Genomic DNA, 14,589 nt, shown 5'->3' with positions numbered 1-14,589 from the left:
GGTGGCGGGACAGGCAGGGGCAGCTCTGGGCCACGGGCACAAACGGACCATCAGCCTCTCAGCCCTGGGGCGGCTCTTTCTGCCCACGGGGCCTGTCGCCGAGCTTTAATACGACCACATTTTGCACCCAAGAAATTTCAAGGGTTCTTTCTTGACCCCATCAACCTCCCCTATACTCCGAAACAACATCAGACACGACAGCTCCGGGCCCAGACAAAACGTCTACTGCACGCTCCACAGAGCTGGACCCGTGGTCAGGGAAGTTCGCACAAGGGTCCCCTCTCTTCCAGGCTGGTGAGGCTGAGGTTCCCACTGCTCAGGCGCTGCCTGCATGCACCTGCCCTGTTCTCGGGGACGTCTGTCCTTCCCCACCTCTCCCCCGCCAGAGGCAGAAGTGACCGTGGGGTGGGGGCTCCCCTGCCTCAGGCTGTGAGCGTCCCAGGACCAGGGTGGTATCTGCCTCCTCCCAGCCAAGAGCAGCCGTACAAGGAGGCCCCGTACAGCCCTCGACCCAACCACAGGCCTCATGGGGCTCAGAGCTCCCCGGGGGTGTGGGAGTCCTCCAGAAGAGTGGGCGTGGGGACCCGGCTCTGGCCAGCCCCTCTGCCGGTCCCCTCCTGAGCAGCTGCTCTCCCTGGACCCCCTCCCCTTCCCATGGTCTTGGCCTTGCCCTGCTCCAGCTGGAGTTCATGCTCCGCTGAAAAGAACTAGAAAGAACTGCATCTCCAGGGCCTGGCACACGGCTGCCTTTGTGTGGAAGCCAGACTCCAGCAGCTCGCAGGCCCGACTCAGGGGGCCTGCCTCCCAGCTCAGAGCCTGGCCTGGGGACAGGGGCTCGAGGGCCCTCCTGCTTCTGGGAACTCACAGAGGCCCCGGTGGTAAGTGACGGGAAAACAAGACTCCCCTGAACTCCCCAGGGGAGCTGCGGCTCAGAGGAGAACTGGAAGGGAGGTGGGGGCTGGTGGGCCCAGAGGGGGCCATGCTCCCCGGGGCCCCAAGACGCAGCGTGGCCTGTGAAGACTTCCACGTCCTACTAGCGGCGTGACGAGACCGTCACAGAACCTCTCGGAGCCTGGTTTCCTCTGTCACGTGGGAATGAGCTCCACGCCGCTCTCTGAAGGTAACATGCGGGACGGCGAACCCCTCGGCACAAAGCTGAGCATGCACCCCGTGTTCTCCGGGGCAGGCGGGTGGAGAAGGAGGACTGAACCCCCCGCCCCCCCAGCCCCTCCCCACGACCGTCTCCCAGTCCTATGGAGAGCGCTTTTGGACAGACAGCTGCAAGGCTACTTCCCCCTCCTTCCCCGGGTTTGAACACGCGCCCCCTCAGTCGTGGTGGGGTGGGGGTGGCGGGACAGGCAGGGGCAGCTCTGGGCCACGGGCACAAACGGACCATCAGCCTCTCAGCCCTGGGGCGGCTCTTTCTGCCCACGGGGCCTGTCGCCGAGCTTTAATACGACCACATTTTGCACCCAAGAAATTTCAAGGGTTCTTTCTTGACCCCATCAACCTCCCCTATACTCCGAAACAACATCAGACACGACAGCTCCGGGCCCAGACAAAACGTCTACTGCACGCTCCACAGAGCTGGGACTTGCTGGGCAGTCCCGAGAGCAAGAGGGCCCGGCCCCGGCACCAGGCGGGCGCGTGGCGGGCACTCGGTCCCTGCGGGACTCGGATCCCACTGTGGCCACACCCCAGAGGCCCTGGGGCTGTACAGGAAGGCTGGCAGAGCACAACCCACATGCCGGGCCTGTGGGGCTCCCGACGGGCCGGACAGCACCCCTGGCCCTGCCAACATCGCCTCTGCCCCGAGGCGTATGCTCTCCTTACGCCTCTTGGCATCTCTTCTAGCACACATGGTGACTTTGCCTTGACACTCCTCAGTCCTCCGACCCGGAAAGCCCAGCCGGAAGAAATCTGGGGGAGGGGGCCCGGGCTTCCCCTCCACTTGTTGCTGGCTCTGCCCTCCCCTCGGTCCTGTGCGGAGACCAGAAGAAATGGCCTCCCAAGGGCGCCTGGGTGGCTCAGTGAATAAAGCTTCTGCCTTCGGCTCAGGTCATGATCTCAGGGTCCTGGGATCCAGCCCTGCATCGGGCTCTCTGCTCAGCAGGAGGCCTGCCCCCACCCCATCCCCCGCCTGCCGCTCTGCCTACTTGGGATCTCTCTCCAACTCTCAAATAAATAAATAAAATCTTAAAAAAAAAAAAAGAAAGAAAGAAAGAAATGGCCTCCCCAGCTAGTTCCACTTGCTCCCCAAATCCCAGACCTAGTCTGAGCACGAGGAAGACACCAGGCAGACCCAAATTTAAGAACATTCTGCAAAAGATGCCCCGAGTTCAAAAGCCTGCACCCCAACACCCACGCAAGGGGGCAGCCTCGGGGTCACGCCTGGCTGCTCCCAGGAGCTCAGGGGCAGGTGACACAGGACGGCACTGCCCCAGGGACCGCGCAGGACCTGGAGACGGCCATCTGCGCACCAGGCGCTTCCTGGTTCTGTTTACCTCCGACCTGCGCTTCTGCTACAATGTTGTCACACAGCCAATAAAAATGAGCGAAGCTACGTGGCTACTGTCATTGGGATGACTCTTCGGGATAAATGATAGCTCTGCGCCCTCCCTGGGCAGCTGTGGGAGAAGGTCTTTGCGAGCCTCCCACAGACTCCGCCCCCTTCCAGGCCCCGGCGGCCCCACACCCCAGGCATCCAGGCTGCTCCTCGGGACCTCGAACCGTCTAGAGTCCCCGGCCGCCCCCCTGTCTCTGTCCTCCCCACCAGTCACTGCCTTCTCTCGTGCTGGGCCCTGACGTGGCCATAAGAAAAGGGGTGTGATGGGGCTCCTGGGGACGTGGCGACCAGCAGGATTTCCACCAGATCCGGCCCCCAAAGTCTCGTCCTGTGGCTCCCCGAGCTCGCCTCTGCCCGGGCTCTGCCGCAGTCCCCCAGCACCCCGGCACAGCCCGCGGTCCCCCCACCACCCCCCGGCTCACCTGAGCCATCCAGCTGGGCGTCCTTCTCCTCCGGGGATGAGAGCGTGAGAGCACAGCTTAGGGACTCCTTGGAGAGCTTCCGCGCATCAGTCAGGGAGCTGGCGGGGAGGGGAGAAACAACGTGAGACCCTCGGGCCCAGCCTGGCTTCCTGGTGCTCGCCCAGCACACATCTGGGCACCGGGAGTGACACGGGCGTCCCTGCCTCCCGGTGGGGGTTGGGGACAAGAGCGCAGCAGCTGCAGGGCTGACCTCGCCCCCCCCAGCCCCCCACCGTGGTTTCTCAGCGCTCAGCCCTGCTCTGCTCTGGATAGTGTGACTCTGGGCAAGGGCACAGCTCTGTCTGGACTCAGTGTCCCCATCTGGACAAGGAAAGGCTGGGTGGGGGTCCAGCACTGGCCGATTCTGGGCACGACTTCATGAGAGCCCCTCCTGCTCACGCCCAGACCCCTGGGCCTCAGGCGTCGGACACACTCATGCTTACAAGCTCAGACTGGAGCTGAGGACATTCCTAGGGCTTCCACGCGTCCCGTGCGGGCCCCAGCAAGGACCTCCCCGCCCCTGGGGCACCTGTGGGGAGACCCTCGCCTACTCCTCCAGGGAGAGGACAGGTGTGGGGCGAGAGAGATCTGGGGCTCAGGCATGGTGGCTGTGGACAATGGATCTCCATTTCCAGCTGGACGGCCTAAGGGGTTATGGGGTCTCTGTTGTCAATCGACAGAACCTCAGCACCATTCCTCCTCAGGGTTCAACTGGCCAGACCTCAGTGTCCTGGGTGATGAGTGGATGGAGTTCAGTACACGCACCAGGGTCAACCAGGGCTATAACCTCACTCAGCTCCAGGGGCATATTTCACACGCATCAGTATGTAAACAGAGCCTACTGGATTTGTGCAGTGTGCAACCTGTGTAGCTGGTCATGGCAGCCCTGAGGGCAGGACCCTGGCTCCAGGGAGTCTCGTCTGTCTGTCAGGGTGGGGCTGGTCCCATCCTTGCCCATTTCCCAGGCTGTTGCACCAGTTACCTGCTTGTCACATTCGGCCTTACTCCTTGCTGGTTCTGCAGGTTCAAACTAAGTTTCTGAACGCACCCAGGCCCACCTGGCAGCAGTCTGCTTAAGAACCTGGGATAGGTTTTAAAGCGAAAGACATCAGGAGGTTATGAAGGGAGGGGCCAGGAAAGAGGGGGCTGGGTGGGGGCCAAGGTGGTCCCCTTCCTGGGAACTTTGTGAGCAAGTCCCCTCTGTCTGGGGCCAGGGGCCCCTGTGCTAGGAGGGTCTGAGCACGTGGGACTTTTCCTGCTGACTTTGGGTCATTGGCCACCACCATTACCCTCTCGGGTCACAGAGTGGATGCTGCGTCTGCTTTGGGACAGAGACAGCCATGCTGGTACCAAAAGGCCCCCGAACTCTGGGCACAGACACCGCAAATAGTGGGTGGATGCGGGACATGCACAGGCACGGGCCGAGGGTCCCCCGTTGGGAGCTCCTGAGCAGGCACGGTGAACTTGGTACGGGGCCCACACTCTCCTGGCCGTGTCCTCAAAGGGCGGGTGAGGCCACCCTAGGGGCAAACCCGGGGCCTACAGCGACGGGCCTCTGGACTCCCCACGGCCAGATTCGTGTAGGCTGCCCACCACCGGCACAGTCTGCTTTAAATGCCCACCACTGAAGTGCCTGGGTGGCTCAGTGGGTTAAGCCTCTGCCTTCCGCTCAGGTCGTGATCCCAGGGTCCTGGGATCGAGCCCCGTATCGGGCTCTCTGCTCAGCGGGGAGCCTGCTTCCCTTCTTCTCTCTCGGCCTGCCTATGATCTCTGTCAAATAAATAAATAAAATCCTAAAAAAAAAAAAAAAATGCCCACCACCAAGGGTACAGACAGCCTGTCCTGCACCTGATAGAGCTTCCGGTTTCTGCTTCTGTGTGGGGCCCTTTCCCGAGCACCTGGCAGCCCCACGCATGGGCCGGGCTCTGGCGGCTCAGACGCGCTGCCGTCCAGCTCCGTCCTGGGGGATTGTGACGGGGACACCTCGCTCCCCCTGCGCATGGCCCAGAGCCTGCAGAATGCTGAATGCCTTGTTGGGAGAGGGCAGCGTCCTGTCTCCTGGGCGAGGAAGGCGTGGCCTTGCCCTTGCTGGATCTTGGCCCCTGGAAGGGGTTGTCACCCTCGCCCAACCCCTTCGGAAACAGATTTTGCAGGACCTCCCTGACGTCCTGGCCCGCTCGAAGCACGGAAGGGAAGGGAGCCATGCTGTGTGATACAGGGGCCAAGCCCTCCCTGTGTGGCCACTGCCCCGTGTCCGGGCGGGGGTGCCGCAGTGGAGGCTCCAGTGGTCCTCCTCACTCCTGCTCCTGCCGCTACCGGGACGGGCTCCAGCCCCACCTCGCCCCCATTTTGCTGGCCTGTCTGCAGCCGTCCTGGGGGCTGGGAGAGCCAAGCGCACCGAACCAGCCTCTTCTGCCTGGGGACCCGGCTTCCACAGCGTCCTCTGAAGGCAGCCACTGGGACGGCTCTGACCCTCCCACGCACGGGGGCCCTTGGACTCCTGCTGCTGCTCTGGGCAGCCCCGGGGTCCGGCAAGGGACCAGCAGGCGAGGTGGGTCCACCGTGATCATGACCAGAGCCTGTCCAAGGGAACGGACGAACACAGTATTCCTGTCCCTCTGGCAAGCTAGACCCCCTCCTGCGCGCACGCACCCCATCAGCACCTGGCCTCACGCCGCCGGCACAGAAACCAAATGTCCTTAGCAGCGGCCCGGTCGCCCTGGGGCGAGGAAGCTCTTGAAGGGCTGATGTGTGGTAATATACTGAAGGTATATTCGAGGTTTGTGGGACAGGCAGAGGGGGCTGTGAGAGCCCGCACTTCCTCTCTCAACCGTCTCTGGTCAACTCTCCTCTGTCTCCTGTCCTGCCCCAGGAGCTGAAGCGAACCCTATGAAGACAGAGCTTACTGGGCCTCATTCAGCTCCTCCTTCAGGAAGCCCTCAGGGATTGCTCCCAACACCTTCTCACTCTCACGGCCTTTGGACACTCCGGTTTGGGCCTTGAAGGCCACTCGCAACTTGGTAAGCTCCATGAGTCTGTCTGTCCTCCGGTCTTGAGAGGCCCTGAGGTACACAGCTGGAGCTCAGTAAGCATCCCGAGTTATCACCATGTGTGAGACCCGCAAGCCAAGAGGAACCCTGGCTTTCCATGGGAGCCCCTCCTGGATGGGGGTCCGCCTCCTCGCTACTCGTTTGCTCTTCCCTTTCCACTTTCAACAGCCAAGCCACTGTGCCATATGCAACATGTGTTCAAGAAATGCTTTCTAAGGTTCATCAGAACCGGCCTGTCTGGGCTCAGCTCCGCTGGCTGTGTGACCCTGGGCAAGTCACCGTCCCTCTCTGAGCCTCGGGGTCCTGGGCCAGCCCTGCATCTGTGGTGAGGCTATGGGACCCTGCAAAGTGCCTCGTGCGCTCAGCCGCTCTCCCGTATTGCTGGGGGGCTGCCAGGGGTCTTCCCGGGAGAAAGGAGGAGAAAGTTCTTTGATGGGATTGGGAGGGTGACTCAGCGGAAAGAAAGGTGCCAAGCCCAGGCCTGGGGGTCCAGGTGCCGTGCTGTGCTGTGCGGGGACTGTCTCTGGCAGGAGGGTGGGGTCCTGGTTCCTTACACGGTCCTCAGGGCGGAGCTGGCAGACCTGAGCAGGAGCATCTCTGGCGTGGTCCCCGTGGGGCGGCTGTGCCCCTCGAGCTCCCCCAGGAGAGAGTGGGGACCTCAGGGGACGCATCAGCCCCAGAGAGGCCTCGCTCCACCAAACCGCCCTGCAACAGAGACACAGCGTGCGTCACGGCCCGCGGCCCGGCTGGGTGAGGACGCGGGTGCCCTCCCTGCTAGGCAGGACTCACCGGCTCCTGGGGCCGGGCACCTGACTGTAGTCTGCCGCCTGCTGAGCCCACACACCTGATTGTATCGAGAACAGCACTGATTCGCCTTCGGGCTCCAGTTTCTCTTCCCAGGGCCAGGCGGCGCTGACCAGGACGAGCAAACCCACCGGGTCCCCGGGACTCCTGCGCCTCCCGCCACCCGCCCTGGCTGCCTTCCCTATTCCTCTTCCCGTTCCCACCTCTCTCCGCCCGGAGTGCAAGCGGGAGACCTTATCTCCGGAAACTCAGCAGAGGATTTCCAGTTCAGGGCCTTGCCCAGACATTCCCCGAATCCTAAAAGGCCCGGGCTGGGAGAGGAGCAGCTCCTCCTCCAGATCCCACTGTCCCCGCCGCGGCGGCGGAAGCCAGGCTCACCAGCCCGGCAGAGAGCCGCTTCCTCGGGGCCTCTCTGACCCCCCCCCCACGGTGGTCCATGCCCCTGCTTCTCCTTAGTCCATATGGCCTGTCTCACCTCAAAGGTCGGTTGGACCCCCGCGGCTCTCTCAGGATCCCAGGTTCCGGGCCGAAAACCCCGTGGAGGCAGCCCCAGGTCCAGCCCCACAGGGGGCTTACCTGCCTCCCCGAGGCAGAGGCAGGGACAGGGCTCGGCGTTCCCTGCGCGCCGCCGGCTAAGGCTCCCAGTGTGGGAGCTGGTGCTGCCTGAGCTCCAGGTAATGAGGCAGGGGGGCCGGGCATGCGTGGGGACCCGCCCCAGCCTGCCCCGGGGCTGTGGGTGAGGTGTGTCCCCAGACACCTCTGACCCACCTGGCACAGGCCCAGCTGCCCACCTGCGAGCCTTACACAAGAGGACGGGGAACAGGCGAGGAAGAGGGCCCCGCCGGTGTGGGTTGGGGAGCCAGTCTGCTGGTGCCGCCCTCGGCTGGGCACTGCTCCTGAAGCCGACCCGGGCCCCAGCGGCAGGGTACAAGCTTGACTTTTGGTTTGGTTTTGACTTTTTAACTTTTCTGTACTAAATGCACGCCCGGTGTCCAGCAGCCCCGGTGTGCCTTCCCCTTGCAGTCTCCCAGCCCTGCAGCGGAGGCTTCGTGGAGAGCTCCGAGCTCTGGGCGAGGCAGCACAGAGGTCTGGAGAGCCTGGGACGGGGTCGACGTCGTGTGCCCAGCCAGAGGCAGAACAGGGATGGGACCCCGGGTCTCCGTGAACCAGGACACAATGGGTGCTACATTTACTCATCCTCTGCGTCATGAAACAGTCCCCTGCTCCCTCACCTCTGCCTTGGGAGGGTCCCTGTGCCGCGGCAGCCAGCGTCCTGCCCTGTGCCCTTTTGCCCTCTTGTGCCCCCTCTGCTTCTCCCCCCCGGGACTTGGCAGGATTGTCACATCAAGCCCAAACCTTCGAACACCAGGACCCCGCTCCTTGGAAACTCCTCCCAGCTGCCCTTCCAGCCCGGGAGGTCCCCACCTTTACTCATCACTTGCAAGCTACGGCTTCAGGATCTGGACTGCCTCTGGGGGAGGTGAAGACATGCAGAGCCCCGCTGGGTGTTGAGGGCATTGTAAGTCCCTTCGGAGGGTCCAGGGGCAGGACACCGGTTGTTCCAAGGGCCTGAACCCAGTCAGATGGCAGATACCCCCCAGACGGCCCCAGGAAGCTGGTATGCCAATGCCAGTGGACCAACTTCAAGAAAATTCTGCCTTTCACCAAATTCCAGTTCCTTCAAGTTCCCTTTTCCTCGCCATGCACGCCCACAGCGGCTTCAGGACACCCTGACAGTTTGGGTCTGGGGCACTAGCCCTGAGCCTCCCATGGGTTAGGTGCTCCTTTGAGAACCTGCCAGAAGCCCCCTCCTCACCCCCCCATCCGTGCTTTGAAAGGGTTCCCAGCCCCCACGAACCCCAGGAAGGAATGCAGGCCTCCTCTGTCCCCAGGACATGGATGATGCCCGCTGAGGGCCGAGGGCTCCGCGCTGGTGGTGTTAATGATTAGAGTTGGCGCTGGGCATGGCTGTGGGTGGGGTGGGGGATGGCATCAGAGATCGCCTCCGTTCAAGGGCTGGCAGCTACCCCATGCCCAGGCCTCGGCACCCCCCCGGACAGCTGGATCTACAGCAGTTCCTAAACAGACGAGGAGGCCGAGAGGCTCCTTCTGGGATCAGGGTGGCTTGGGAGATATATCGTCTTCACTTTCCATCCCCTTGCAAAATCCACAAACTGGCCTGCCTCCTGTTCTCCAGACTCCTCCTCTCCTCCAGGAAGCCCTCTGGGAGGGACCCTCTGGAGCCGCTCTAGCTAACCCCCTCCCAGAGCATGCAGTCTAGAGGCTGGGTGTTGTTTTGTTAAGCATAACCGTCTACCATGAAGTAAAAATTCTAATGAAGCCCATATTCCTTGGAAATGATCTGACCCTTCCCCAGGACTGACAGCACCAAGAGGATTCCCCCTTCTACCTCAGGGAGTGGTTCAGTACCTCCCCTGTGTGGGGGGTCTGGGGGCCGAGGGAGCCAGCCAGCCTGGCTCGTGCCTCGAAGGCTGAGAGGTGACGGCAGTCCGGGGACCGTCCGTGAATGGAGGAGCATTCAGGGTCACTGGGGCACCAAACCCAGGCTGGGTGGGGGGCCGGCGCAGCGAAATTAAAGGAGACAGTTGGCAAGGAGACAGGATGCGTCTATTTGGCCAGAGACGAAGGATGTGTTCCGAGGGGAGGCAGCTGAGACCCCGTGACAGACCAGCTCCTGGGGGACCCAGGGCACGAGTGGTCTAAGCCAAGTTTGCCACACCCACTAGAAGGAACATATTTGTGGCAGGCACCTGGGGACTGAGTCCCCAGGGCAAGGCCCCCACAGAGGTGTGTTTGGGGAGTGGCGTGCTTGGCTTCTGCCATGTTGGGTGAGGCCGGCCAGCTGGGTTCTAACCCAGCTCTGGCCACACCCAGAGTCTCCAGCCCTGTCGGGACAAAGCTCACAGGCTTGCATGGGGATGAACTTGTCCATCGTCAGGCTCTCTTGCAAAACCCAGACTGAGCCGGGAGGCATTCCCGTCCTGCCCAAGACAAAGTGTTCTGGACACTGAGCCCTGTGGCTTCTAGCTTGGGGCCTGCCCCGGATGGGTGATCGTGGGTGAGTCCTTGGTCCTCTCTGGGCCCGCCTTGCACCGGTGAAGGGTGATCTGGCATCTGGGCCGGAATTCAGCTGCCTCGGGCAGGGACAAGGCTGCCAGATTGGGTGTTACCAGGCCCCTAGCCCAGAGGGGGCAGAGGGAAAGCCGGCAGAAATAATAATTTTATGTAAATAGCCGGTAGCTAGCATTTATGTGGCTCCACATGTCAGGCTGTTCTCTCTACACCTTGTACAGACGTGAAAAGAGGCAGCCCTCAGACGGCCGACGAGGGCACTTCCTGTCCCTGTCACTAGTGTCCACTGCTCTTCTTCTTCTTCTTTTTCTTCTTTTAAAAGATTTTATTTATTTATTTGACAAAGAGCGAGGGAGGGAACACAAGCAGGAGGAGTGGGAGAGGGGGAAGCTGGCTTCCCACCAAGCAGAGAGCCCGATACATGACTCTATCCCAGGACCCTGAGATCATGACCTGAGCCGAAGGCAGAGGCTTAACCCACTGAGCCACCCAGGTGCCCCTCATTTCACTTTTTTAAAAGTTCAAACTAACATGTCCTGAGCCCTTAGCATATGGCAGGTGCTGCTCCAGTCGTTTTACATGTGCAAAGTCACTCAATTATACCCACAGTCTTGTGAAGTAGGTACTGAATTCTAATCTGCATCATACGGGTTATGGAAGCACAGAGAGCTGAAGTGCTGAAGCTGATGCAGCTGGTGATCAGAATATTTGGGATTCAAAGCCAGGTAGTCTGACTCCAGACTTCAAACTCTCAAGCACCGTACACACTGCCCGAACGTGGCTGGGTGTCTGCCAGGCTCTGGGGCCGCTGCACACAGCCAGCAACATGGGAACTCTTAGGAGTGACTGACTCAGAAAGGCAGAGCCCTGCAGATTTAAACCCACCAGCTGACGCTCCTGCAGATTTAAACCCTTTGAATCAACATACTCCCAACCTATCATAACAATATCTAGCATGTAACAAAAAATGACCAGACATCCGAAAAAGCAAGAAATTTGAGCCAAAATTGAGGGGAAAAGGCAGTCAACAGAAACAAACTTGGATCTGACACAGATGTTGAGATGAGCGTGCCAGGACTTTAACGCAGTTCCTAACACATGTTTGATGATTGAAAGAAAAAATAGCGACATCATTGATGAATAACGGAAAAGTATAATGGAAAGTATAAGGGAAGTACAATCTCTGAATGAAAAGCCCAGCAGATGAGATTTAACAGCAGATTTGAGACCATCAGAAAAACGTTGTGAACTTGAAGACAGAACAGTAGAAATTATTCAATCAAAAGAATAGGGAGAAAAAAAGGTTTTTAAAAATTAAACATAACAAAACATTGTTGAAAGAAATTAAGATCTAAACAAATGGAAAGTCATCTTAAGATCAAGAGATTTAATATTAAGATGACAATTCCACCCCCGCCCCCCACCAAACTGATCTACAGGTCAACATAATCCCTATCAAAATCCCAGATGACTTAGTTTTCAGAAATCAACAAGCTGGTCTAAAGTTTCTATGAAAATTCAAAAGCCCCAGAATAGTCAAAACAATATTGAAAAAGAGCAAAGCTGAAGGATTCACACCTCTTGATTTCAAACCACACTACACATCTATAGTCATTTAGACAACGCAGTGCAGTGCAAGGATACGTGTGTGGATAAAGGGAGCAGAACATGGAGTCCAGAACTCAAGTTTGCATATACTGTCTACTGGTTTCCAACGAGGTCACCAAGACCATTCGGTAGGGGAAAAATAGTCTTTTCAACAAATAGCTCTGGGACAGCTGGATATCCACATGCAGAAGAATGAAGTTGGACCCCACCATACTCAAAAAAATTAAAGTCAAAGTCTTAACAGTAAGAGCTAAAACTTTAACCATTAGAAGAAAATCGAAGTCTATGAGGCCTGGGGTTAGGCACAGCCTTCTGAGACACGATGTCAAGAGCAGAAGCAGCAAGAGAAAAACACATAAATTGGACTACATCAAAATTAAGCCTTCTTGTGCTTCAAGGACAGCATCAATAAAGCAAAGAGATAACCTGCAAAATGGGAGAAAACATTTGCAAATTATATTTCTGCTAAGAGAATTACATGCAGAATATACAAAGAACCCTTACAACTCAACAAGATGACAAGTAACCTGATTAAAACCAGGCAAAGTGTTTCAGTGGACATTTCTGCAAGATGCACGGGTGGACAACAGCTACACGCAGGGGCGCTCAGCACAGCCAGCCGTCAGGAAATCAAAACCAGGAGACAATCCATCCCGCTCCTGGACGGCTGTAGTCGGAGAGATGAGGAGGAGTGCTGAGTGGCTGAGTGGGTGGGAGGCATCAGAGCCCCTGCACACGGCTGCTGGGGACTCGGGGGGGGGGGTGTAGCCACCATAGGGAACAGTCTGGCGGGTCCTCAGAGTCCTCCTATGACCCAGCGGCTCTACCCCCACATAGACACCTGAGGGAAATACAAACATGTCCTGATAAATCCCTGAGCATGTGTTCCTGGCAGCGTCATGAACTGCGGCCATTGAGTGAAAACAACCCAAATGTCCTCCAGCTGGTGAGAGGGCGAGCAGAATGGGGCGCTTCCCTGCACTGGAATGTGAGCTGGCCATCCACTGAACGAGCACGGCCACACAGCACGACGTGGCTGAATCACGAAAGCAGGATTAGTGAAAGAAGCCTTTCACGGTAGATGATACACGAGTTCACTGACATAAAATGTCCAGAAGAAGCAACCATTTGAACTGTAAAATTCAATAATTTTTAATATTTTCACAGTTGTGCCGTCATCATCATGGTCATTTTGAGAACATTTTTGTCATCTCCAGAAGAAACCCTGAACCTCTTAGCAGTTACCTTCCATTTCGACTCAAGCCCCCCAACCCTAAGCAACTGTTAACCTACTCTTACTCTATAGATTTGCTTCTTCTGGGCGTTATCTCTCAAGAAGCCGACAGAGAGGTCCACTGGCATAATTAAAGTCTTTGGCCAACAACCAATGTGGTAAATTAAAAACTGTCCCCCCAAAATATCCATCTCTTAGTCTCTGGAACCTGTGACTATTACCTTATATGACAAAAGGGAATTTTGCGGACATGATTAAATTAAGGATCTTAAGACAGGGAGATTGACCTGGACCCTCCAGGTGGGCCCTAACCGCAGTCCCCTGTATGCTTACAAGAGCCAGGCAGAGGGAGACACACATAGGAGACAGTCCGTGTGACCACAGAAGCAGAGATTGGAGTGGTGAAGCCCCAGGTCAAGGACAAATGCTGGACGATGGGTAGCTGAGGGACAGAATCTCTCTGAGAGCCTCTGGAGGGGGTCACAACCCTGCGGACACCTTGACTTGAGCCCCATGAAAGTGTGACTTCCAGAACTTCAGAATAAATGTCTGCTGTCTGAAGCCACCAGGTTTGTGGTGACCTGTCACAATGTCCACAGGAAACAAATACAGTTTTCAGCAGGTCCTCCAAGTCCAGATATCTGGCACCTGGCTGACTGATACCTTGACTATGACCTCCAGAGACCCTGAGTCAGAGCCCCTCTGCTAAGCTGCTTGTGACCCATGGAAACCATGAAAAATAATAAATAATCGTTATTGGTTTGAGGCTGACGGGGATTGCACCAGGACCATAAATCTCCAGATAGGAATGAAGGACACTGGAAATGCCAATGATGTCAGGAACAGGGAAGGATGTCCCCTCTACATAAGTTCCATTGGAGGTTCTAGCCCGTGCGATAAGATAAGAAAACTTAAAGACATAATGACTGGAAAGGAAGAAATACAGCATACAGCTATCTTTATTAACAGATAACAAAACTTTGCAAATAAAAAATCCTAGGGAGGGCCTCCCCAAAAAGTTACTAGAATTAATAAAAGAATTTAGTAAGATCACAAAGGTCAATAATTTAAAAAATCAATTGTTTTACTATCTACCAACAATAAATGTTGGACAATTAAGTGTGAAATACATTTACATAGCATCAAAAGCCATACAATTTTTAGGAACAAATGGAAGAAAAAGTGTGCAAGAAATCTACACTGAAAATTACAAATCACAGATAAGAGGAATCAGAGACCTAAATAAATGAAAATACAGACTATGTTCATGGATCAGAAGAGTCTCCCTCATTCCCTATCAAAGTTCCAACGGCCTTTTTCTGCAGAGACTGACAAGATGATTCTAAATTTTGTGTGTGGACACAAAGCAGTGAGTGTGTTAGTCATTTATCGTTACATAACAAGCATCCTAAAATGCAGTCACTTAAGCACTGATAACCTCAGAGCTGCCGTGGGTCAGGAGTCTGGTGTGGCTTTGCAGTTGCCTCTGGCTCGAAGCTTCGCACAGGCCACAGTCAAACTGTCCTCCAGGCTGTGTCTCATCTGGAGGTTTGACTGGGGGAGGACCGGCTTCCAAGCTTACTCCTGTCTTTGCTCGTGTTTGGTCCCTGGCAGATCATTGGGCTGAGGGCCTCAGCTCTCTCGTTCTTGGCCAGAGGTCTCCCTCGGCCCTTGCCACAGGGGCCTCTCCCTCAGAACGAGCAAGAAAATGAAGGTGAAAGCATGAGCCTTTTGTGACCCAACTTCTGAAGCGAAATCCCACGGCTTCTGCGA

At 57.1% G+C, this 14,589-nt stretch overlaps 1 protein-coding gene across 2 annotated transcripts in view; it reads right to left on the bottom strand.

The window, feature by feature from the left end:
- ACSBG1 (acyl-CoA synthetase bubblegum family member 1) overlaps nt 1-14,589 on the bottom strand; it is a 39,069-nt gene that overhangs the window by 18,735 nt on the left and 5,745 nt on the right. Inside the window, exons 2-3 of one of the 2 annotated variants that reach the window (XM_059371379.1) lie at nt 4,010-4,108; nt 2,989-3,086 (exon numbers count right to left, since the gene is read on the bottom strand). In XM_059371379.1, coding sequence (XP_059227362.1) covers nt 2,989-3,086; nt 4,010-4,108 — 197 coding nt within the window. The remainder of the gene's footprint in view (nt 1-2,988; nt 3,087-4,009; nt 4,109-14,589) is intronic. The other variant, XM_059371380.1, reaches the window with a different exon arrangement.

The sequence above is a fragment of the Mustela nigripes genome, chromosome 13 (genome assembly GCF_022355385.1).
Source record: "Mustela nigripes isolate SB6536 chromosome 13, MUSNIG.SB6536, whole genome shotgun sequence".
NCBI classification, from domain to species: domain Eukaryota; kingdom Metazoa; phylum Chordata; class Mammalia; order Carnivora; family Mustelidae; genus Mustela; species Mustela nigripes.
Note: the sequence above shows the minus strand (reverse complement) of the source record. Positions and strands in the feature narration are given on the sequence as shown.